This window comes from Fragaria vesca, linkage group LG7 (genome assembly GCF_000184155.1).
Source record: "Fragaria vesca subsp. vesca linkage group LG7, FraVesHawaii_1.0, whole genome shotgun sequence".
Lineage (NCBI taxonomy): Eukaryota > Viridiplantae > Streptophyta > Magnoliopsida > Rosales > Rosaceae > Fragaria > Fragaria vesca.
The window spans coordinates 326,758-350,997 of record NC_020497.1 but is presented as its reverse complement, the minus strand read 5'-3'; the positions used below and the strand labels follow the sequence as shown (position 1 = coordinate 350,997).

Below are 24,240 nucleotides of genomic sequence, written 5' to 3'. Positions count from 1 at the left end.
CCCCCCACCCCCCCCCCACCCCCCCCCCACCCCCCACCCACACACACACACACACACACACACACAATATACAGACTCAGACTCAGACTCATCCATATATTGGAGAAGCCGATAATAAACTTGTTCAGATGTACCAAAACCATGATGCATCTTGCTACAGCAGTGAGTTACCAGCAGTATAGTCCGGCTGTGCCAAGCAAACTGAGATCCAGATCCAAATCGCAGGTCAGCAATAGCATCATTCGAATTGTTACCGAATGAAGAATCAAATACCTTGCACCGATCAAACTGAACTTCAGGAGATGAGAGAACTTGTTGATGCATAGGCATTGGGGTTTGTTCAGGCACATTGCTACGATCCATGACGATCCCTTGAGCATAGAAGATATCACCCACTTCAAACTGATAATTCACTTGCTGGTGGTTGGGGTCTTGCACAACACTGAAGTAACCAGGATTCGAGTTTTACTGAGTATTGCCATCATAGGACGATATACGCTCGAATATCATTTTCTGCCCATCATCTGCACGTTCCAGTCCTGAAACATTGAAAGGGCTTGTCGGGTTCACCTGTTGTATAATTGCTGGCTTAGCTTGAGCAACTGGTAGAGGGAAGCCCACAGGTTCGTCATTGTTAAGCAAGTTTGGCATTCCAAACACTGGTGATCAATTGTTCTGGTATGGGCAACTCATCTGGTGATTATTCCGTGCAGTAATGTCACTAAAGCCACCAAAGCGACTATCACTATGTGAGCATTGCAGGAATTCACAGGTGTAAACCTTCTGATTAAGCATCATTTGTGGCTCTTCAGCCTGCTGCTGCTTCCTCTTCTTACCGAAATCTGAGTTGGTCTCAATAAGCTCTCCCTTAAATTGAGGTCTTTGTCCAATAGTTCCCATATTGAAGTGATCCAGAAGAGGTTTGCAATCCTCAACTTCAACATCCTGGTCATCATCAACTTCAACATCATAGTCACTGGTATCACTGATTACAAAAAACCCACTCCCACCAGCAGATAAAAGCGGACATATATCAGGGAACATCCTCCTGGCCAAAACTTCCTCCTGGTTTATAATGGCCAGCCATGTGGCACTCTCCTTAGCAGTCATTCTGTCCTGCAAACATTTCGACTGACAAACAAGCTTGCAGATCTTGTTGATATCAGGTGACATGTGCTTTATCATAGCTGCGAGAACACTCACCTTCCATGCCTTCTTCAGATCATGAGGCTTCCTGTATGGAGGACCCTGATCCTTGGCCAAGTTCAGTTGAGGCCACCATTCCTCATTACCAGTTGGCCACCATGGTGGGGAAACACCCTTCTCCAATGGGAAACACCTTTGGGGTGGGTCACAATGCTGCATCAGGATGACAAAAGTGAACCAAGAGTGGTGTCCTGGAGCTCCTGCAGCGTGTGTGGAGTACATGCCACTGAAATGCAGTCTTCCATCAAACCAGGGATTGCATTTCTGCCTGAAATTTGGAAATGGCAGCTGGGCCATTACGATCAAATCTTACTTCTTCCTTCCATCACACTAGGAGATTGTCAGAGGTGCCAGTTACTGGTTTTCCTTTTTCAGGTATAATCCGGTAAACAAAACCCTGACCTTTACAAACTTCCATCATTTTCAGCATGTATTCAGGATTCCATCTTGTGCACGTGACATCTTCTTCCTCCGAGTTTTTTCCTGTGATTGGCGCTGCCTTGCATTGTCAGCTCCTTCCTTTCCCCTGGTTTGTTCTCTAAGCCACTTCAATAGGATCTGATCTCTCCACATCCTCCTTTCAAGCTTATCAACATCCAATTCTTCATCACTGTAATCCTCCTCTATTGTTGCCTCTGGTTCTGGAACCACCTCACCTTCCCCAGCAGGAGCTGAAAAGAAATCAAGATTTCCACAGAAACCCATATCCTCAAAGATCCCCATTTCGCAACTAGAGAAAGAAGAAACCTGATTAATTAAATGTCCTTCCCGCCAACCTCTTTTAGTCGATTTTCAATCTTGGACAGAGTTACTATACATCTATAACCTCAGGTTTTTGGATCAAGGACAATCGACCACGAGAAGTAAACGAATTGTATTTTTTCTGCAAATGAAATAAACTACAAACAAGTCAGTTAAACATACAATCATCACATATGACAGATCAGGTACAGTGAACTACCAATAATAGCACTGATTCAACAAAAGAAATAACAAAGGGAGCATACATAATTTCATAAATATGATTAGTCAGAACATGAAAGTAATTTATTCCATAAGTCGAAACTCCGTAAGTATTCACACATACCATAAATTAAAACCAAAAGAGAAAGAAACAAATACGATCAAATGAGGACACCGAAACAGAACAGATCTCATTTTATTTTCAATACTCACACAAAGAAGAAAAAATAGCACGGCAAGCAGACCGCTAGAAAAGATGAGTTTCCAAAAGACAGAGAGCAGAAAAAAATGACAATAGAAACCATATTTAAGCAGCAAGTAAACACCCTCCAATTTTATAGCAGATATTATAGAACCAGGCACACCGATCCACTATTATCCGGATCGATTTTCTTTCACTAAAAGGTGCTATGATTGAGTACAAACATCTGCAAATTAACAGATTTGTTGTCTTATCCAAGATGCAATATAGCTTCTAACGCAGGTTACAGCAAATTTCCCAGCTATCTAAGCATCATGTATTCACTAGTTGATTTATTTATTTTTCTTTGTCATCAATAAATATAAAACCTGAAATTCCGGGTGAGTCTGCCAAAACGTCTTTTGGATCAAATATCTGTTCAAATCCATATATATAGAGAACATAATAATAATAATAATAAAATAAATAATAATAATAATAATAATAATAATAATAAGAAAGCAGTCTAAGCTTCCAAAAAAATCAACTGCATGAACATTTTATAATAGATAATAGACCAATATCAGTAAAGGACTTGGTCTCATGTTACTCATTTGGGCAAGTTGCTTGCACTTGTTTCTCCAAGTTTCAAGCCATAACAGCATAAGAACTCAGAGGCTCACAACCACCAGTCTCAAACTATTCACATACACAGCACTACAGCCAACTTGACTACACAAGACTTGAGGCTACACAAGTCCACAAAAATTGTGGTCATGGTCAATAATCAACCAAGTCAAGCATTACCATCTTTGTCTAATTATTATGATGCAGTTTCTACATGATTCCAGTATATTAAATTGTGTCACAGACTCACAGTACTATATAGAATTCATTCTTCAATGACAACAAATCTGAAAGACGCAAGGAGGCAAAAACCAAAACGACACAAGACATAAACAAAAGCCAGAGACCCTGCAAGCCATGATTTCAGAATCTCCTTAACCGACCCTTTTCAAAAGACACTGACCACATTTCTGTTTGTTTATAATCAAAGCAAACCAACTAACCGCCCACATAGGGATCACAAAATTGAATGAATGCAAGAGGGCATCAAGAACACATGCATAGACTAATGAAGAACAGAGTAGAAAAAAATATCAAGAGAGAAATTAGGTTAAAGCTACCAAGAGTTCATAACATCTTAATTTAAAGAAGAAGAAGAAGAAAAAAGTAATATAGGGAGAGGGAACAAGGCCCCGAAATTACAAAAGGGTGGATTCGGCTCCTATTCCCTCTTTTCCACAAACCGCAAAGGACTCTCACTCATTCTTGGCCTTTCATGAAAATTATATGGCAAAAAAGAGAGAAATTAAAATTTAAGATTGAAGTAGACGTTCCCAGCAGAACAAACCACCAACAACGACACTAATAAGGGAATGCTAAGACTGACTAAATTGGCTCTTCAACCACTGCAGTATGACCACTGCTCCGCCTTACCAGCAGCACCAGAATCAGCAACAATGTCATAGTCATCCTCACTGCAATAGTACAAACCATGGTTGTTTATTGCAGTCAGGCAACAAGACGAAGCTACAGCCAGATACGGCATGTTGTGGAAGGAGCGTGCCAGGCTGGTGGCCAAAGCTGAATTCGCCATTCCATCTTCACCAACCTCACCACACTCCTCGGCACGGTGCTTGAGCGTCTCGAACATGAGCTCGGGCTCGTACTGCATCACACGGAATACTTCTGCGCAAGACGGCCCAGGTACAGCCCGTGTAACCGCAAAGCTGTATGGACCATCACTCTGGGAGACCCGAACAACGCTTGGTCCTCCAAACAGGTTGTGGACTCCTCCAAGTGCCTCCTCGTAAGCCCCACCCAAGAACATTCCCAAATAGTACCGCCCACCAGAGCCATTGCCTTCCAGATCATGAAGAGGCAAGCTGGACTCCCCGCCAATGAACTTATTGATCTTGCCATCACTATCACAGGTCAAGTCCGATAACACAGCTCTCACCGCTGGCCGTTGATCAAGCCGGTGGATTGGAACAACAGGGAAAAGCTGTCCAATGCCCCAGAAATCAGGAATCGAAGTAAAAACAGAGAGGTTCACATTGTATGTAAGAACTGGATCGAATGCTCCAATTGCTTTCGAGACCAAATCACATAGCCCATCAACAGTGGCTAATTGTTCAATACCCAGATACCCTTCCTTGAATTGATCAACACAGCGTTGCTTGAGCTTCTCAGCATATGTCAAACAAGCTTCATACTCGCCCCTGATTGCTGCAGCCGAAAGGTTTCGGTAATCAGCACGAGCTTCCTCTGTAAGTCCCTCAATGAAATACTGAAGCGCAAAAGCAGACATGGAAGGAGCAACATCACAAGCACTCGCAGAGACGGCTTCGAATATCAAAACAGAGTGATGAGAGACAATCGCTCTGCCACTCTCGCTGCAAATCACAGGGTGCTTCACTGACCTCCTGTCACAAACATACCGGATAGCTCGAACAACAGCCATCGCATACTCCTCAATCCTATAGCTAACAGAAATCTCAGAGTCGCTGGATTTAGATCCATCATAATCTATACCCAAACCACCTCCAATGTCTATGACCTTCATGTGGGCACCGAGACGGACCAATTCACAATATATCTGTGCCGCCTCGGACACACCATCAGCGAGCAGAGCAGTGGAAGGGATCTGAGACCCGATATGGAAATGCAGCAACTGAAAGCAATCAAGCATACCTACGTGCTCAAGCTTCTTCACCACCCTTAGAATCTGAACGGTAGTTAACCCGAACTTGCCTTTCTCCCCGGAAGTGGACCCGAAATGGCCAGAATGCTTGGTCCTGAGCTTGGCACGCGCACCAATTACGGGACGAACACCGAGCTTGTTGCTCAATTCAATCACCAAATCCAGCTCTTCCTCTTGCTCAAGAACAATCACCGTGTTCAATTCCAGCTTCCTGGCCATGAGAGCAAGAGAGATGTACTCAAAGTCCTTGAATCCATTGCACACCAGGAGGGCTTCCGGATTACCTTTGCACAAACAGCTCATGGCCAAGAGAAGCTCCGGCTTCGACCCGGCTTCCAGTCCGAACCGGACAATGTCCTCCACGACAAACCGGTCCTGGTTGCATTTCACCGGGTAGACGCCCTGGTAGTGGGACCCGTAGTCCTGGGACCGGATGGCAAAATCAAAAGCTCCCTGGAGAGACTCGAGGCGGTTCTTAAGCACATCGGGGAAGCGAACAATGAGAGGGAGCCGCAACCCGAGGCCAGAATCGGATTTGGGATCGGACACTTTCTTCACTATTTTCAGCAAATCAATCTCCTGGTGGGGCATGGTATCGGACCCGTGAGGCCGGACCGAGACGTTGCCGGAGGAATTGACCGTGAAGTAGGGCCCACCCCAGGCATCGATTCGGTACAGGTCGTTGGATAGAGAGGTAGACCAAGCGGAGGCGGTGGTCGGAAATACGCCGGAAAATGGGTCCGGCGCAGGAAGAGAGCTATCCCCGGCAAAGGCGTGGCTAGGAGGAGGCACTGCAGCGTCCACGCAACAAGCCAGGGCCGGCATCTCTTCCGCGACTACCTAATTAAATCAAAGAATGAAAGAATGATTTTCGGAAAGGGGGCGGGCGGGTTAGGGTTTGATTTGTATGTAAAGAATGGGGGCCTTAGAACCCGCCGAGGCCGGAGCCCCGGCTACCCCCTCAAACGAAGCAGTAAGAGGCTCTATCGAAACGGGTCACAACCCCACTTTCACCCTTAAACAGCTCAGATATCCCCACACCGAAACTTCAGGAGAAAAATGAACGAACGGCACCGAAATCGATGCAGATCTGAGAAGCTAAAGAGGGTTTGGCTCTGGTTTTGGTGGGAAGAAAGGAACCGAGGAAATGGGAAATTTTTAGAGGGTTCGAGTTGGCTTCAAATTGTGAAGAAGAAGAAGCGTCGAGCAGCCTTGATTTCTCGTGGGAGATTCCCTTCCAAAAGTCATAACTCATAACCACTAATATCACGCAGCGTCGAGCAGCCGCGTGGCGCTGTTCGTATCTCCCTAGCCCCCTAGGCTTCTCTCCTGATTCCAACTGACGTGGCGATAAGTTGAAGGGTAGGTTTGGAACATATCGCGAGCGGCGGTATTTTAATAGGAAGCTAGCTATGACGTCGGGGATCGCATGGACGATCAGGATGTTGACACGTAAGGAAGGGTTATTGTTTACGAAAAGAAAATTTCCACTTAAGCCATATTAGTTATTAACCAAATATTTCAAGTCTCGTTTGGTTTGCGGTAGTTTTTACCTCTCTCTTATAGGAAGAGAAAATGAACGGAAATAAAATTTCAAAATAAGTTTTCATTTCGATGTTTAGTAATGCAATGAAAGATATTGGGAAAATTCTTTTAAAATATAATAAAATTTTATTATGTAAGTAATAAATGCACGAAAATAAGGAAGGAAAATGGTTCCATTGGATTTTAGAATGAGCCAACTTTTCCTTCAATCAGGAAAGTTTTTCCTTCTTCCTTTGGCTTTCCCAAACACAGGAAATGAACAACTTTCTTATCATATTGTCTACTTTCTGCGAAACAAACGAGACATCAGTTTACAAATACATCATTTACACATTATCTCACACATTTAAGGACAAAAATTAACAAATAAAGACAAGTTATTGTCTAATACCATATAGGTTTACATACAGGGACAATAAACGAATATCTCTTTTCCTAATTTTTTTTCCCCTTGGAGAAATTTTTCAACGCTCCCGGATGACATTGGACCACATTCACATGCCTAATGGTTCTCCCTAACTAATAAAAAGTCGACAAGTGTTTCTTTTTTCAAAACAACTCAAATTAGGATATATTTAGTCATTATAAATTTATAATACCTTAATTGTTTTCAGTATTATTATTTCTTATTAAAATACCAATTATTTTCTGCAAAAACGTATTCATTTCTCACCCACTATAGCCACCACCGTCACATATTCATATAATCATATTACCCAGCTTTTCCAACAAAATTTGGTGACTTGGTGAGTGTTGCGGGGATTATAATTTTCGGAGGTTCTTCCCTCCACAGAGTGCAAGTTCACCAACGTCACGTTAACGGCACGTGAACCCACGCGCGTTGACAAAATCTATCTTCTTTTTTCTTCCTCCTACAACCCTAGCCTCCTCCTCTCTCAGAGAAACCAGAGCCTGTTCGTAGAGAGAGAAACAAAGACTCAGAGTGTGAGAGGATGTTAGAGAGAGAAAGAGAGAGAATGGGACAACACACCACACAATCACATGGGTCAGATCATAAAGAGGAAGAAGAAGGGCAGGCTGTCCAAGGCAGATCTGCCTCGCCGATCTAGTGATTCGCCGGTGGAAGTGCGGGACGTCCGGAAAGTTTCTGGCGCCGGAATGTGAAGTACAACATAGACTACGACGACTACCTGGACGACTACTCCGAGGAAGACGAGGAAATTAGAATACAGAAGAAGCTGAAGCTCATGGCTAAGCTCCACCCCGAGGGCTCATGCCTCAAGTTGAGGATTACCCTGTTCAATTCGTCTTCTTTCATTTTTCTTCTCCCATGGAATCAGAGCTCAAATTGCAGCAATAAGGCTGGAGGAGAAAATGGGGTAATGCAATGATATGGCTATTGAATTGCCCATTAATTTCGTGATTGAATTGATGCAACGACTTGTCCTTAGAATCGAGATGGGTACAAACTACAAAGAGGATGATGCAGATTTGATGAGGTAGGATGGGTTGAACAGAGGATTCTGGGTTGAACTAGATGGGTACAAGAACAACAAACTCCATTTCTCTCTCGGTCAAACTTAACTCGTTAACAGCAACAACAACGTTAGTCAGAATGTGAAGAGGAAGAGAGATTTGCATAATCTAATTGGTATTTTATTGAGAAATAATAATAATGAAAACAATTAAGTTATTAGTAATGACTAGATATATCTTAATTTGAGTTATTTTGAAAAAAATAAACATTCGTCAATTTTCTATTAGTCAAGGAGGACCATTAGATATTGATGTGGTCCTCCGGGAGCGTTGAAAATTTTCTCTTTTTCTTGATTTCTCGTCAGAAATTCTCTTCAAAAAGTCATAACCACTCATATCATGTAGCGTCCAGCCGCCGCGTGGCACTGTTTTTTTTTTCCTTGATCTTTATACCAAAACTAAAACCCAATTAATGACCGTCATTTCTTACACATCTATAAATTGTTCATGACAATTCATGACATTGCTGATATAAAAAATAATGACTCAAGACCCAAGGGAAAGCAAGCGAAATAGCTCTTTACTTACAATTGCCAAGACATAGTAAGTGCAACATCCTATCAAGGAGGGCATACTTTACCATAAGCAATTTGGAAAGCAAAGGCAAGTCTCATAATTTTGAGCTCAAAGTCAACTACAACGGTGAGTCGATGGTGAAGAACAACCTTTATGATTCAAAGATTTCAAAATCAGCAGCCAATGAAGAACCAATGGATGCTACACTAGAGAAATAATATCTCAGAAAGAAATAAAGCAATCAATGCAAATGCTACAACATTATTCAGTCCAGATACAGAGGAGACAAACAAAAGATAAATACAGGGTAAAGAAAACTTTGAATAAAGTTCTTGTTGTATTTATCTTAGTATCAAAAAAAAAAAAAAACAAAAGATAAATACAACAGAAACTTCATTCAAAGTTTTTCTTTACCCACACAAATTTTTTTTTTCCGTGTTTTATTTCCTTTTTTTTTTTTTATTGTTTACATACATTACATTATGTCCATTTCACGTGTGTAAAATTCTCTACTTATATATGTCCAACTAATGCCTAAACCAGTTTCATCTCCTATCGTGCTAATGTGAGATTACATTGTCAGTTTTTTGTTTTAACTTGATCTTTAGAAATTATTTTATGCTTGATGTGCAAATAAACTATGCAATATTAACCATTCATATGTCGGGAGCCCTTGTATGTCTAATAAAGTCATAAATCTTAACCATCCAGACGATGTCGTGTATTTACATGCCTTATATAGAAAACTCCCCTTTATCTTCAAAATACACACGAACACAGGGCCGTTTTGGCTTATGCGGGTAAAACAATTGGGCCCTTTATTTTTTTGGTAGAGAAATAGAATTGGGCTGAGTAAAATGGATGACCCATTAGACATGCAAAATGTGATACGAAAGATTCAAACACGGAAGCGCCCAAACAAAAACCATCGCGTCGGTTTGGATCTTTAATTCAACAAGATCATCACACTTGCATCTCTCTCTCTCTCCCATTTCTCCGAAACCTAGTTTCCCTCTGTTTTCATTCTCCGATTCAAATTACATTCTCCGAATCAAATGTCGGCATCCACTGTTTCTATCACGGCCACCCCGACGACCCGGAGGCGATCCGTCGTCGCCGTCGAGAAGAGGTCGGCCAACATCGAACTCGTCTCCGCCGAGCCCCAATCTCAGAGGGCCGACGACCCAACCGCCCCTAACAACAGAGATCTGAGTCACCAGTCCGTCAGAAGCGAAACCGCCGTCGACCGTTCCGCTCAGACCCGACGAACCGCCGTCACTTCCACCGTGTCTCCGCCGTCCGGTCGCCGCTCCTCCCGCAAAGCCCTAGCCGGAACTCACAGACCTCGCTGGCTCAGGCTCCTCCGCATCTTCGGCAAGTGGCTCGGCCTTCTGGTTTTCGTCGGCGGTTTGGGCCAGATACTCACGCGCCTCGCGTACGGCCCCAGCGCCGCCGGGCCCATGGCGTTCACCGACTTGGAGGGCCGGATTGCGGAGGTCGAGGCGTCGATGAAGGAGACGAGTCGGATGCTTCAGGTTGGGGTGGACTTGGCGAGCCGGAAGATTGATAAGGAGGTGGGAGAGTTGAGGAAGGAAGGGGTTGCTTTGGCCAGTGACCTGAGGAGATTGGAGGCCAAGAGTGAAGGGCTGGAGAGGTCCGTGGAGGAATTGAAGAGCGTCGAGTGGCTGTCGAAGCAAGAGTTCGAGAGGATTTATGAGGACTTGAGGAAGGAAGGGAAGAATGGTGAGTTGGGTGCGAGTTTCGATGATATAATGGCCTATGCCAGGAATGTGGTGGAGAAGGAGATAGAGAAGCATGCTGCGGACGGGCTTGCCAGGGTGGATTACGCATTGGGGAGTGGTGGCGCTGCGGTTGTGAAGCATTCCGAGCCGTATGTGGTGGGTAAAGGGAGTGGTTGGTGGACCAGTATGAGGAATGGGGTTCATAGTGATGCTGAGAAGGTGTTGAAGCCAAGTTTTGGAGAGCCTGGGGAGTGTTTTCCTTTGAAAGGGAGTAGTGGTTTTGTGCAGATTAAGCTCAGGACAGCAATTATTCCTGAGGCTATCACTCTGGAACATGTTTCTAAGGTATTGTTTCTGCTCACTATTTAGTATTTCTCTGTGCATTGTTTTATGCTTTTTTGTTTTTCATTTTGTTTGGGATGGATATGACTCACTATGTTAAATGTTTTAGTTGGCGGTTTAAAGGCTTCAAATCTATGGAATCTTAGCATGTATAGTATCTTTAACTCAGTTCTGTACAAAGTTTAACAAGTTGATTACTGTTCTGTTTATATAGAGATTGTGGTAGTTGTGCTCACGTTTTTGGCAGTATACAATAACAATATGTTTCATCCTCATTTTTGCTTCATGTTATGGGCTATTTTGTTTTGGCCTAGACTGGATTTTATTGACATGTCTATTATTTTGTTTGATTGATGAGTTAGATTGGTATGTAGCAAAGCAGTTCATTTTGTTGAAAGCGTGTTGTAGCTAACCTTTATTTGTCTATTTCTTATAATTGGCTTGTTTCTTGTGAATTTGGTTGTTCTTAGTTTCCTATCATTCAAAATACGGTCTAAATTTAATAACCAAGAGCCATGTTTGAATTTTTGGGAGTTAATTTGTAGACAATAGGACGGATATCATATGTTGGTTTCAGTAGGTGCACAGACACTATTTGTGGGAAAGACTTAGGAGCCAGCATTTGTTTATGTAGTGAGTTTATGGTTGTCTGAAAGTAATTGTAATATGACAAATTTAGAGGTGGTAGACTAATCAGAGGAAAATAAGGAACGGCTAGGCTCAGCAATACTTGGGGATTGGGGGTGTATTAGTTTAGGGTTGTTGACCAAGTGACAAGCAAGTAGGAAACGGTTAAGCTTTCATTTTAGAGGCTAGTTGCTGAAGTTTATGTCAGGAAAAATATTAGTATGTCAGGAAAAAGATTAGGTGTTTGTGTGTTGGGTAATGAGGGTGGCTGGTGAAGAGAAGTGTGACGGCATTTAACAGCCATGTGAGTGGTGACAGTGCTAAGAATAATGTAGGGTAAAGACAACGAAAGAAATGCGCAACCTTGCCTTTGATAATGTGAAGGAACTGAAAATTCATTTGGATTGAGTACTAGCCTGAAACGTGTAGAAATCCATCAATGATATAAATGGATGTATAAAATAAAACCAATATTCCAAGAACATATGTATCTTCCGAATGATTTTTTCTTAACTAAAGATTTTAGCGTTGGGCTTTCGAGGGAACTTTGCTTTTCAGTCAATCATTTGTACTGGACAGTGGTTCAAGGGCCAATGGAATCTAAACTTCAAACGATTCTATCATATGGTGTGGTTTGAAGAGGCGTTAAGAAAATTTTGCTCAGCTGTAAGCATATCATATGTGAATGTACTGTGAAGTAAGCTGAAATTTTATTTGCAAGATAGATACCAGGGCATTGTATATGGGTAGAATCATAACAGTAATGTGAAACTCCAAAGGACCAGGAACATGTTATACATGTCAAGAGATCAAAAGGACAAGGATTCTCACCAACCAGTATGGTTCACTACTTCATCTGGGGTCTGTATATTTGTCTGAGTATTTGGTCCAAAGTAGGCACTCTTTATTTATTCTGAATTTGCTCTGCTCTTTGAATTGCACTAAAAATAGTGTAGTATGTCAACTAAACAACATAATCAAGGTCCTTTATCCTCTTTAATATTTCTTCCTGATACTGATTTTGACACTATTATCTCTCTCTACCCTCATCTTGATTTTAAGTGTTTCACTAACAACTTCTTTCCTCTTTTTCTATGAACAGAGTGTTGCTTATGACAGAAGGAGTGCTCCCAAGGACTGTCGTGTATCTGCATGGCTGCGAGGAGTGCATGATCAGGATTTAGAAGTAGATACAGAGAAGATGTTTCTTTTGGCTGAGTTCACATATGACCTTGAGAAGAGCAATGCCCAGACAGTCACTGTGTCGGACTCAGCTGTGTCTAACGTTGTTGACACAGTGAGGTTTGACTTCACATCCAATCATGGTAGCCCTTCACATACTTGCATATATCGTCTGCGAGTTCATGGGCATGAACCTGAATCTGTTTCTGTGGTGGCCATGCACCAGTCTTAATTGTCTTTAGATGTTAGCCCTCAAAGAAGGAAGATCAGTCATCTGTTTTGTTGTGGTGTAGTTAAACTTGGTACTTGATAGGTACAGATTTATGATTGTGTTTAGGGTTGTTCTCTGTGTCCTATATGGTTTCTTAATACTAGTGTAATGTAGTAGTTGTGTACTTTTTCATTGTATGCAGCCTGTGCAGGTTTCATTGTATTGCTTTCCAAGTATATTTTAGAAACAGACTATATTTTAGTCTCTTCTGTTCAATTTATTTGAGTTTTGTAGTCCTACAACTATTATGAGTGTCCTATTTGAGTCATTCACTCTTTTAATTTTGCAATTTTCGTGAATGGTCTTGTGGGTATAAACTTCTGTTTATGTGATGCATTGTGTCCATCCCTATATAAGTAGCAGAATTATGTGCCGAGTCATTTTGTACTTAACATCTTTGGCTTTAAATCAACACCATTGAGCCGTCTTTTTGAAAGGACAACAATTGGTTCGGGGTTCTGGGCTGTTGGTTTTTCTGTCCCAAACTCCCAATACATCTCTACTCAAATTTTAGAAATTCAAAACTTCCAAAATCATCAATAATTTTTATACAACATAAGGGTTTTTAAAATGGGAATTGAGTTCTCGAAAGCGTGAATAGTGAATACCTTCATCGTTGTAAACCTTTTTTTTTTTTTTTTTTTTTTTCCTAGCCATAACTGGCAAAGAAATGAACATCTAGTTGAGTGAGCAATAAAGTATCAAATCTCCGAAGAGAAATGAGAAGGGAAGAAAAACAAGAAGAGAGAAGTAAGACAAACCTTTATATGATACATTTATTTAGTTAGAATGAAAAATAATTATGAATCAGAGACAAACAGAATGAGAGAAAAACAGTATCTACTCCGGATGGTTGATTTCGAAATACATCTTCTGTATTTGTAAACAAATTCCTGAGTATTAAGGAATCTATCACTTATGATGAGGGGGACAAAAGCCAATTTCAATTCCTTAATGTGTTAAAGTATAAATTTAAACTGAAAACCGTTGATTATTGCTTAAAACCATTGATTATTGTTTGGTTTGCTTCAATTCAAATTAGATTGATTCATCGGTCCAAACGCAAAACCATAGTGAAGTTGGCTGACATGAAAGATGTTCGGAAAATTGTCCATAAACTTATCATGACATGCGCTACTATATTGCCCATAAACTTATTATGACATGTGTTACATTTGACCTATCTATAAAAATTTATAAAAATATTATCCCAAAAAACAGTACACCTGCGTTCATAAATCACATTTGTTTTTCTTTTAAAAGTTCCAAAATAACCTAATTTTTTTTTTTTAAGTCATCGAATATTAATTTTATTTTTATTTTTATTTACCTTTGAGAGATCAGTCCCGGTCCTCCTGGATGAATGGACAAGTGTCCTGGGTGTACTGGTCGCCTCTTTAAGCAAAAAACTTTTTTTGATAAACAGGTGTACATATTCCGGAGGTGGCAGCGACACTCCTAACCAAAAACGAAACGAAAACTAAATATAAAGCGACAAAGAACCCTTGGATAACCAGAAACCTACCCCCTCTTCTTCTTCTCGTTCTTCTCCACACAGCTCCCAACTCCTCCACTACCAAACTCGTTCGATCGATTTCTCTGCAAAATCCTGGTTTCCATTTCGCATATTTCCACAAATCTTCAAATCCTACCCTTAACCCTAACCCTAACCCTAACCCCAACAATCGACTCGCGATAGCGTTTCAATTCGGTGTGACGGGGAGATGGCGCCGGCGGCGGCGAAGCCGGGAAAGCAAGGCGGCGGAGACGAAGGAAGAGCGATGTCGAACAATCTGTGGGTCGGGAACATCGGGAGGGACGTCACCGACTCCGATCTGTACGACCTGTTCTCCCAATACGGCGCTTTGGACGGCGTGACGTCATACTCGACCCGCAGCTACGCCTTCGTGTTGTTCAAACGCAAGGAGGAGGCTGCGGCGGCCAAAGAGGCTTTGCAGGGCACTCCCGTGCGAGGACTGCCCATTAAGATCGAATTTGCTCGACCGGTTCGTATTATTGATTCTTCTCTTTTTATTTCTGTACATTATCGTATTAATAATTATAATAAATCCTTGTGTGAATTTGTGGAACAAACGAGTTTCGAATCCAATTCTTTTTAACTGATCGTTTACTGTTATTGTTGTTGTTCGCGTTTAATTCAAATACACTACACACGCCTTCGATTTCTAGGAGGTTTAGAAATTATTAGACACGGATCCGTGCCCCTGTATGGTTTTCGTTTCAATCCTACTAGTTGGTGTTCAGTGTTTAGAGAACATCCCGGAATGCGTCTCCTCCATTGGTAATCTAAGTGGTACCTTGGTTTGGATAAGATGATCTTTTCGTAAACAATTGGGATCCAATCAAACGATATGCAAATTTCTGTAGGGGAACCAGCCTCAAAACCAACCTATGTTGAATGGCATATGCAAATTTCCTTAGGGGAACCAGCCTCTAACACAAAACCAACCTATGTTGAATCGAATGTCGCATATGCAAATTTCTTTAGGGTCAAAACCAGAATATTTTAGATCGATAGAGGGACATTCGTCGGGTCAAAACTCTTAACCCGTCTCATAAATTTCCCACCCTCGCTTATTCGAACGTCCAAGGGTTCCTCCCTTCAACCACGACAGATCAATGAGAATCTTAGGCGGAATCAATGACAGTAAACTTCTCAATACAAAACCTCCTTGCTTAATCTGATGTGATTTGTGTGTAGTATGTAGATGGGAAATAGCTAGCCTGTTGGTGACATTCCTTGATCATACTAATGGACAAAACATTTAAATAGACCTGATGACAAATTTGTCAAGCACCAATGTGAGTGAGTGTGTAGAAGCAAGGCTTGTTTCTCTTCTACTTCAACTCAAGCAACTTCTACTCACCACCAATCTGGTATAATCATATCTCAACATTTTAAGGTCCAACCACACAACAACTAAAGGATCTGAAAATTCTACAATTTTACGCCTGTTCATGTATATGAATATAGGTAACCTCCATTTCCAGTATATTCAAGGTTTGTCTTTTTTATATGATATAGGTCGATTACAGTACCCAATAGGGCTTGAAATTAGATTGGAGTTTGATTAATTCCCAAGGTCTCGAGCTCAAAATGGAGAGCAAATATTCTTGAACCAAACCTTTGTGTTCGATTACAGTACCAATAGGGCTTGAAATTAGATTGGAGTTTGATTAATTCCCAAGGTCTCGAGCTCAAAATGGAGAGCAAATATTCTTGAACCAAACCTTTGTGTTCATTAACTGCGCAAGGACTAAAGTTTATCCATTCTATCTCTTGGAACAAACAAAAAGATCCCAAACAAATCACTCATATAATGCCTCTGGCAGAGGGATGCCATGTAAGGAAACTTTCATTCATTTGGATAATCAGGATGAAAGTTAAGAAAAACTACAAGTTTTATTTTTGTTACCTGTATTTTTATCTTCTTACTGGAAGGACACGAGATGAAATTGATTTCCTTGCCAAGGGAAGGTAGAAATGTAGCTAGGAAGGGGAAATTGTATTCACTACATGACGATTGGGAGATTCTAAGATGGATTTAGTCATCTGATTAATTTTAGGGTCGATTATTATTTTTATCTTTATGGGGACAACTTTATATATCATTCGCGTTGGACAGGAGAAACAATCTTATTAGATATCTGGATGACTTTCCTTTGATGTATATTTGCTGCAAGTTCGTATGAATGCTTACAGATTGCGCCTTCTGCTGCTTCTGATCACATTGTTGATCTTTAGCTAGTCTTTCATTCTGGCTAGCTGCATTTATTTGCACTAGCAATTTATTGTGTATGGCCGTTGTGCGGTCTTAGGCTTAAGAGATTACCACTGCTGCAGAAGTTTACTTCTGTTTTTGCCTTCCAAGTCATGAGTAACAGATGTGAAGGAGGGAGGGAACCCTTTCCATTTCCATAGCATGTGGCTTCATTTACTATTCCAACACTGTTTTTATTTTTAAAATCAAATATAGCTTCTCAGTTTGTATACATTCTATAGTGACTTATCTATCAACTTGTTATCTATCAACTTGTTTAAAACACTTGGACCATTTTATTCTTCGCAAATTAGAAACGTGTAGTTACAGCAAGGACATCCCGGTTCTTTTGCACTTCATATTAAGAAGAGAAGCGAGCTTTCTCCACCAAAGTTAACATCACCTTAGAAAGCGTGTAATCACCCTCATGAAGCAACCAACTTACCATTCACTCCCTTCCAAAGATTATGCTGCAAAAAGATGGTCAAATTGGAGACCATTTAGCCAATTGGATACTATCTTTCTCATTCTAGGTATAGGTTAATCTTAGAGTAGAAAGCAAATAATTGTAATACATGTGATTTCTCCCTCGCTCTACTTTATATTTTTCTGTATATTGTTTCTCCTATACGCATTAACATTTTAATAATGCACAATCCTGTGTGTCACGCCTTTCACATATATCCTTGGCCGGAGATCTTAAACTCTATGTTTTTCCTTACAAATTAACCCCTGTCTTTAATTTCAGGCAAAACCATCTAAAAAGCTATGGGTAGGTGGAATTAGCCCATCCGTGTCAAAAGAAGAATTAGAAGAAGAATTTCTCAAGTTTGGAAAATTGGAGGACTTTAAGTTCCTTAGAGACCGGAATACTGCATGTCTTGAATATTGCAGATTAGAGGATGCTTCTGAAGCAATGAGAAATATGAATGGGAAGCGATTGGGTGGTGACCAGATGCAAATACATGTGGACTTTCTTCGATCACAACCTTCGGGCTCAAGAAGGGTAGGCATTTATTGTTTAGCATGATTCTTATATATATATATATATAATTATAATCATTTTTGTACTTGTTACAGAAGCAGACATCCATCTCGTGTTTTGTATTAAAAAAGTAGACATATTATCCAATGTTGAAATATTGATAGGAGTATGTTATAGGATCTCTGTTCAAGTGGTAACTGTTGCTGACAGTAGGCTTAAGAGGACTCTTCATCCTTTCTTTAATTTTGTGGGGTGTCCAGGGACATGATGCTCCGTGCGATCTATGCATCAATGGTGAAGACATATATGAAATCTATTTGAAAGTATATAAAAAAAACCGTAGCTGCTTTGTGGATTGAGTGTAATGTTTTGGAGGCGTTGTGCAATTGTGAGAAGGAACATAACATTGATCAACTTCTTACAACTGGATTTACATGAACATAAGTGTACTTATCTAGATAAAATTTGAATGTCAAATGCAAACATACCATTTTTGCTGTTGAGAAACATCGAACTATAAGCTTCTATATTGGGAATAGATAACACTAATTCATTTCTTCACAATTTATAATGTGTTCCTTTCGGTCACTTTAACAGGAACAGTTGCCTGACTACCGAGATGGACAGTTTCTCGGCAGAGGTATCATGGGGCCTGCTGCTGATTCTATTTCTGGTCATAAAAGAAAACAGGTGAATACTTACTTGATAAGCTGCTGAAAGAGTATTGTTTACTGCTAGATAAGCTTATAGTATGTTTGTTTTTCATGTTTGAAGCTTCTTTGTGAGAATTATTTGTTAGATGATTATGTGACAGGTGTCGTATCTTACCTAAATCATTTATGGTTTTGTGGTTATACTTTCTTGGCAGCAGATGGCATTCCTATGTGAATTCTACTTTTGTGATAGTTTCTCAAGTTGTATTTGTGTCAATTCATGTTGCAGCCTTATGCTCAAATTTCTGGCCAACCAAGTAGCTCTGTTCTGTGGGTTGGGTACCCTCCTTCTATTCAAATTGACGAACAAATGCTCCACAATGCCATGATTTTGTTTGGTGAGATTGAGAGGATTAAAAGTTTTCCTTCAAGGCACTACTCATTTGTCGAATTCAGGAGCGTAGATGAAGCTCGGCGTGCCAAGGAGGGTTTGGAAGGCAAGCTTTTCAATGATCCTCGGATTACAATTATGTTTTCAACCAGTGATCTGCCACCAGCTGGCCCATACCAACCGGGAGGAGGTAAATGGTTTGCTCCTAGACCTGATGTGCATCTATATAATGAACATTCTATGAGCAACTTGGGGCCTGGAGCTCTACCACAAAGTCCAAGTGGTAACTTTCTTGGACCAAATTTAGGTCCTCTACCTCCAGGTAGATTTGATGATCTGCTGTATTATCAAGATGGCAATTCCAAGAAGAGCCATCTTAGTCCACCCGGTGTCAGGGGCATAGTTGGAGGTCATAGGCCTCCTGATGACGATTTCATCTGGCGTGGCATTATTGCCAAGGGTGGAACACCCATATGTCGAGCTCGCTGTGTCCCTGTAGGCAAAGGGATAAGAATTGAGATGTGAGTATACACCCTTTTCCTTTTATCTCCTTCCTTTTGTCTGTTCTCCATTCTGTTTTCTCGCAGCTACGCTTTGTATCAAATTTATTGCCTTACTGAATTTTCCTGCTGGCCCCGTGACACAACTAGAAAAGCACTAAAGTACAAATAACTTAATCTCTTTACTTGAGTTATAGACATGCAACACTGCATTTTTGTCATTATGTCTCTGTTTCCTGGTTCTATGATTTTGAACTAATCTATCTTTCCTATGTTGGTTTGGAACTCAATTTGGTCCATTTCAAGTACTGCCCACAATCTTTGTATTAGCAACAGTTGATCAGAGCATGTGTCAAGATGGCTATAACATTATTGTTTACTGTTTTGCAGTCCTGAAATTGTTAACTGTTCAGCTAGAACTGGATTGGATATGCTGACAAAACACTTTGCTGAGGCCATTGCATTCGACATTGTGTTCTTCTTGCCAGACAGTGAAGATGATTTTGCTTCCTACACTGAATTCCTCCATTATCTAGGTGCAAAAAACCGTGCTGGTGTTGCAAAGTTTGACGATGGGATGACATTATTTTTGGTACCCCCTTCAGACTTCTTGAAGAATGTTCTGAAAGTGGCAGGCCCCGAACGTCTGTATGGTGTGGTTCTCAAGTTTCCAGAACAAGTTCCTACTGCTGCTTCCATTCAGGCACCATCACATCTACCTATTGAATCTTCACAATATATAGATAAACAGCAGATTCCACCTACGCATGCGGAGTATGGCATTCCACCGAAGGATGAATATGGTTTTCCCATAGAATATTATAACAGGCTTTCAAGTGAGGACTCAAAGCTTTCTTCAAAACCACTGTATCCACCTACCAGTGATTCCTCTATGGTGCAGTCAGTAAACCATGATTATTCCTCTAAATATAGTAATAGTGCTGTGGTATCACAGGCTGGAATTCCATTATTAACACCTGAACTTATTGGCTCTCTGGCCACTTTACTGCCTGGAAATGCACAACCGTCTTTGCCAGAAGGTCCAAAGCTATCGGCATGGGAAACGAGATCAGCAGTTAGGCCCTCAATTCCTGGATGGAAACAAGATCAACAAATTTTTGATCACACTGGTCATGCATTGCAACAGTTAGGTAGTCAGTTCACTCCACAAGAACAAAGTCTTCCACAGTACCAGCCTACTTATCCATCCGGTTCAAATACCTCAAATTACCACTCTGCCCCACTGGTCCTTGGTAGCACCCAAATGCCAGATTCTTCTTCTGCCAGTCTGCCTCTGCCGCAGGCTGCAAGTTCATCTAGGCCCTTAAATAATTTTATGGCACCTTCTCAAGGTGGACAAATCACTGGATCCTCGCTTCCCAGTCATCAAAGTTATTTGGCTGAAGCTCCGCCCATCAGTAGTTATATGGCCTCTGGTGGTAATTTGCAGTCTGATCAGACCATTGTGCCATTAGGGCCCAACAAAGGTAACCCAGAATACCCAAATCAGATGCAGCAGCTTCATTCTGCACTTGTAGGTGCAGGACAGAGTACCTCAGAGGGTGAGGCGGACAAAAATCATCGCTATCAGTCAACGCTTCAATTTGCTGCTAATCTTCTTCTCCAATTACAGCAGCAACAACAGCAGCAGCAAATGGGTAGTCAAGTGAGCAAAGGGTCTGGAAGTCAACAATAACACTCCGATAGGTATTCCTCTGACATATACTACTTCTTGATTTCATGTATAGAAAAACATATTTTTCGGAATCATGGTTAGTTGGCTAAGATACTATGGTGCTTGTTTCTTTTCTTTGTGTTAAATATCATAGGCTGACGATTTAGCACAGTATATTTCCTGAAATCAAGCTATATGCATGAGTTTGCTGCTAGGATATGTGCCCAGTTAGTTGTTTCTGTTTTGACTGTTGAAGGAATGTGTTGGTTCTTATGGCGATTACAGTATCATCAAGTATGGTTGGTTAGCTAATCGTTTTGCATGTTTCCTAGATATAATATGTGGTTCCAGTTTTGGTTGCACAGCATAGGCTTGCTACGAGTGTCGCTGCTCAGCAATTTGATTCTGGAATCCTAGTTCTGGTTTCTTGCATTTTTTGAATTTTTGGGTCTCTCTCAGAGTATTTGTGAATTTTGTGCCTGTCTAGATATATGATTTATCTTTGTATTTTAGAAACACTAGGGACAATACAAATGTTACTGTGGTGGTTTTGGTAGGGTTGAAGTAGACTTGTGCAGCTTTGTATATATTTTCTTGGATGCATAAGTTCTTTGAGAGTATATGTGAAGTTTGTGTTTGTCTAGATATATGTATTTATCTTTATCCTTTAGAAACACTGGGGACAATTCAAATGCTATTGTGGTGGTTTTGGTACAGGTTGAAGTAGATTAGTTTAGCTTTTGTATATACTTTTTAAATGCACATATATCAACAGAAATAATGATACAAGTTCAGAATAAAAACAAAAAAACAAAAAACAAAGACAAGTTCGAAGTTTTGGTACACAGTTATGTAATTTTAACCGTGATGGATCCATTGCATGTATTATATCTTATTCTTCAACAAAGTCTCTAGCTAGATCAATCTGTTTTGAATTTTGAACATACAAGAGTAATATATGAGAGTCGATTAATTGTTCTTGATTTGTAATCTTTATCTGCCGCTTGATGTGCTAAATAAAGAGAGCATTCCTTGTATTTCTTTCCTCACTTTTCATATAGATCAATCTATCTGTCTACCTGCAAACATGAGATTTTATCAGTCCTGAAAGCAAAACATGAGATATAGAACCAGACTTACAGCTGCTGGACGTTTTATTGCTTTGCGTTTGATCAAATTCTTTAACATGTTAGCCATTTTATCCAAAATATTATTTAAAGAAATTAGTTTTTGTCGACCATAATTTCATAAGACATCGTAGAGATTAAAATACATAACAGATGCTCTCTGCTTGATTACCAGTAAATTAGCAATTTTGAGCCGGACCATTGCCATGAGTAAATTAATCGGATGAATCACATTTTTTATTAAATTTAGATTTATTTGTAACAAATTAATGAGTGTACTTGGACTAAATTTTGGAGCGTCCTTATACTTTTCAGAAATGGCAATCAAACAATGCGAGTATGCGATAATGTCTGATCCATGCCCCTGTGGAAAAATCAACCATTCTCTCCGGAGTCTGCATGTATAACAAGCTCTGTAGTTTTAGTATATTTTTGTTCTTTTTGGGTGAGTGCGCAGTTATGTTCGCATCCCCTGTTTCATGTAGATCTTTTCATCTTCAATTATAAATGACAGAAAATTTGTTTTTGTAGATCTTTTTGCCTATTTATTTCTCCTCGGTTCCAATGTAGAAAAGAAAAATTGAAGAGAATGAAATATGACAAAGAAGAAATAATGAGAGTAAGATATATAGGTTTGTATACCCCCTCTCTAAATTTTTCCGTTTAAAATTAGGATAGAGATGTTGTCCTGAAGACTCGATTAATAAAACGCACTGTATAAACATAAATAGCCAGAGATTTTAGAACTATGATGTATTTACACATGCATCAAATAGAAGAAAGTGTACCCAGAGCATACTAGGTATGTGCACCAGGTCAGATCCCGGCCACGGTGTCCTTGCAAATAATAGACGAATAATTAATTATGTGTATTAAGGAATTATTAATTTACATTAGGGTTTATGTGAATTTTCGTATTTGTATTATTTTTTAAATTTATTGAATTATTAATTTAACACGTTGTCCCTAACTCGAAATTTTAATGAGATTATTAATTAATCGAGTATTAAATTATCGAGGTTTTACTGTAGAAATAATTCCATGTTTCACTTAAAATTCTCTAACGTTGTTTTTAGATAAAGTAATTTCAATTTTCAATTTTTCATAGAAATTTTAAAATTATGGGAATTACAATTTCATGAATTTAAATTTCATTAATTGAGAATTTCATTGTTTGGATTTCATGATGTAGAGTTTTGAAATGATAAGAATTTGTATATAGACTAACATCAATTAAAGAAATTGACAAATGACACATATTTTGTGAGAAATTCAAGTCGGGAATTTAAATTTTCAAATTCCACAATTATTTTCCCGTGGAAATTACGAATTTCATGGGATAAGAATCCAAACGGTGGAAACAGTTATAAGAAATTGAGAATTCCTTATTTTTGATTAAATTCCCGGGAATTCACCCGCATCCAAACACACTGTAAAACTTAATTATGATGTATCCATGATTAATGGGGTGAGAAAGTTGGAATTTTGAGCTGTGATTAGGGGCAGTGGCGCATCTAGGATCCGAAATCTATCTAAACTAGTTTTAGGGGTGCAATTATATATATATATATTATTTTTTTTTTTTGAGGTTTGGAACCCATAATTATTTCACGTAAGAATCAATTTCCACTTTGAATACATTCATTTATACAAGAAGGGGAACAAATGAGTAATGCATAATATGAATATCTCATACAGTTTACAACCGTAAAAGTCCTTATCTTTCAATGAATTAAAAACAAAATAGGGGATACAAGTATACAACCTGATAATAGATGGGTATGTACATGATTATAACCAAATTCTCCCGTCGCACACTTATATTCCCAAATTCTCAATGCTGCTCCAAATCCCACTACGATTTAATTGTACATGAATACAAGATTAAAGCCACAATCCCTTCGCTCCCAAATTCCTAATTCGAGAATAACAGAAAAATTGAAAACTCCAATTAGAGAATAGCAGAAAAAACCAATTCGAGATTCAGAAATTAACATGAACTCAGATGAGCGAGAAATGGGTAAAAGAAGAAGTGGATCGGCTGTGTCATAGTGAAGAGAAGAACAACGAAGAGTTGCATACTAATTTTTTCTTTTTTCCTGGTATGAGTATCTGTCCATATATACCTCTACTTGAGGGTTTTTCCCCTAAAAAACTGTTTTTCCCCTAAAAAACTGTCTAGGCTTGAGCCTATATAACCCTATGAGTGTATCCGCCCCTGATTAGGGGTGATGATGGGGTGCTTAAATTGTTGTGCTTAATTTGCACAACAATCTGGTATCTAGCTT

The 24,240-nt window shown here is 39.9% G+C and overlaps 3 protein-coding genes and 1 pseudogene across 4 annotated transcripts in view; 2 read left to right on the top strand and 2 right to left on the bottom strand.

Moving 5' to 3' along the window:
* Positions 1-1,929, bottom strand: part of LOC101293813 — a 2,892-nt pseudogene extending 963 nt beyond the window's left edge. The window contains exon 1 of the transcript XR_185144.1: positions 172-1,929. The product of XR_185144.1 is annotated as a protein ETHYLENE INSENSITIVE 3-like (transcript). The remainder of the gene's footprint in view (positions 1-171) is intronic.
* Positions 1,930-3,524: 1,595 nt separating this feature from the next.
* LOC101293515 (arginine decarboxylase-like) lies at positions 3,525-6,334 on the bottom strand. The gene has a single exon (XM_004306397.1). The coding sequence runs from the start codon at positions 5,940-5,942 to the stop codon at positions 3,816-3,818; it is 2,127 nt and encodes a 708-aa protein (XP_004306445.1). The 5' UTR covers positions 5,943-6,334; the 3' UTR covers positions 3,525-3,815.
* Positions 6,335-9,665: 3,331 nt separating this feature from the next.
* Positions 9,666-13,053, top strand: LOC101293226. Its single transcript, XM_004306396.1, has 2 exons — positions 9,666-10,762; positions 12,489-13,053. The coding sequence occupies exons 1-2, from the start codon at positions 9,731-9,733 to the stop codon at positions 12,798-12,800; spliced, it is 1,344 nt and encodes a 447-aa protein (XP_004306444.1). The 5' UTR covers positions 9,666-9,730; the 3' UTR covers positions 12,801-13,053.
* Positions 13,054-14,299: 1,246 nt separating this feature from the next.
* Positions 14,300-22,469, top strand: LOC101299039 (flowering time control protein FPA-like). The gene is made up of 5 exons (XM_004308134.1): positions 14,300-14,845; positions 17,370-17,627; positions 18,513-19,171; positions 19,541-20,857; positions 22,268-22,469. Exons 1-4 carry the CDS (start codon positions 14,564-14,566, stop codon positions 20,844-20,846), a joined length of 2,505 nt encoding a protein of 834 aa, XP_004308182.1. The 5' UTR covers positions 14,300-14,563; the 3' UTR covers positions 20,847-20,857; positions 22,268-22,469.
* The last annotated feature ends 1,771 nt before the right edge of the window (positions 22,470-24,240 follow it).

Coding starts and splice junctions, on each gene's coding strand:
- LOC101293515 (XM_004306397.1), bottom strand. CDS start 5,942: ATGCCGGCCCTGGCTTGTTGCGTGGACGCTGCAGTGCCTCCTCCTAGC.
- LOC101293226 (XM_004306396.1), top strand. CDS start 9,731: ATGTCGGCATCCACTGTTTCTATCACGGCCACCCCGACGACCCGGAGG. Junction 10,763..12,488: donor CTCTGGAACATGTTTCTAAG/GTATTGTTTCTG, acceptor TTCTATGAACAG/AGTGTTGCTTATGACAGAAG.
- LOC101299039 (XM_004308134.1), top strand. CDS start 14,564: ATGGCGCCGGCGGCGGCGAAGCCGGGAAAGCAAGGCGGCGGAGACGAA. Junction 14,846..17,369: donor AGATCGAATTTGCTCGACCG/GTTCGTATTATT, acceptor CTTTAATTTCAG/GCAAAACCATCTAAAAAGCT. Junction 19,172..19,540: donor AAAGGGATAAGAATTGAGAT/GTGAGTATACAC, acceptor ACTGTTTTGCAG/TCCTGAAATTGTTAACTGTT.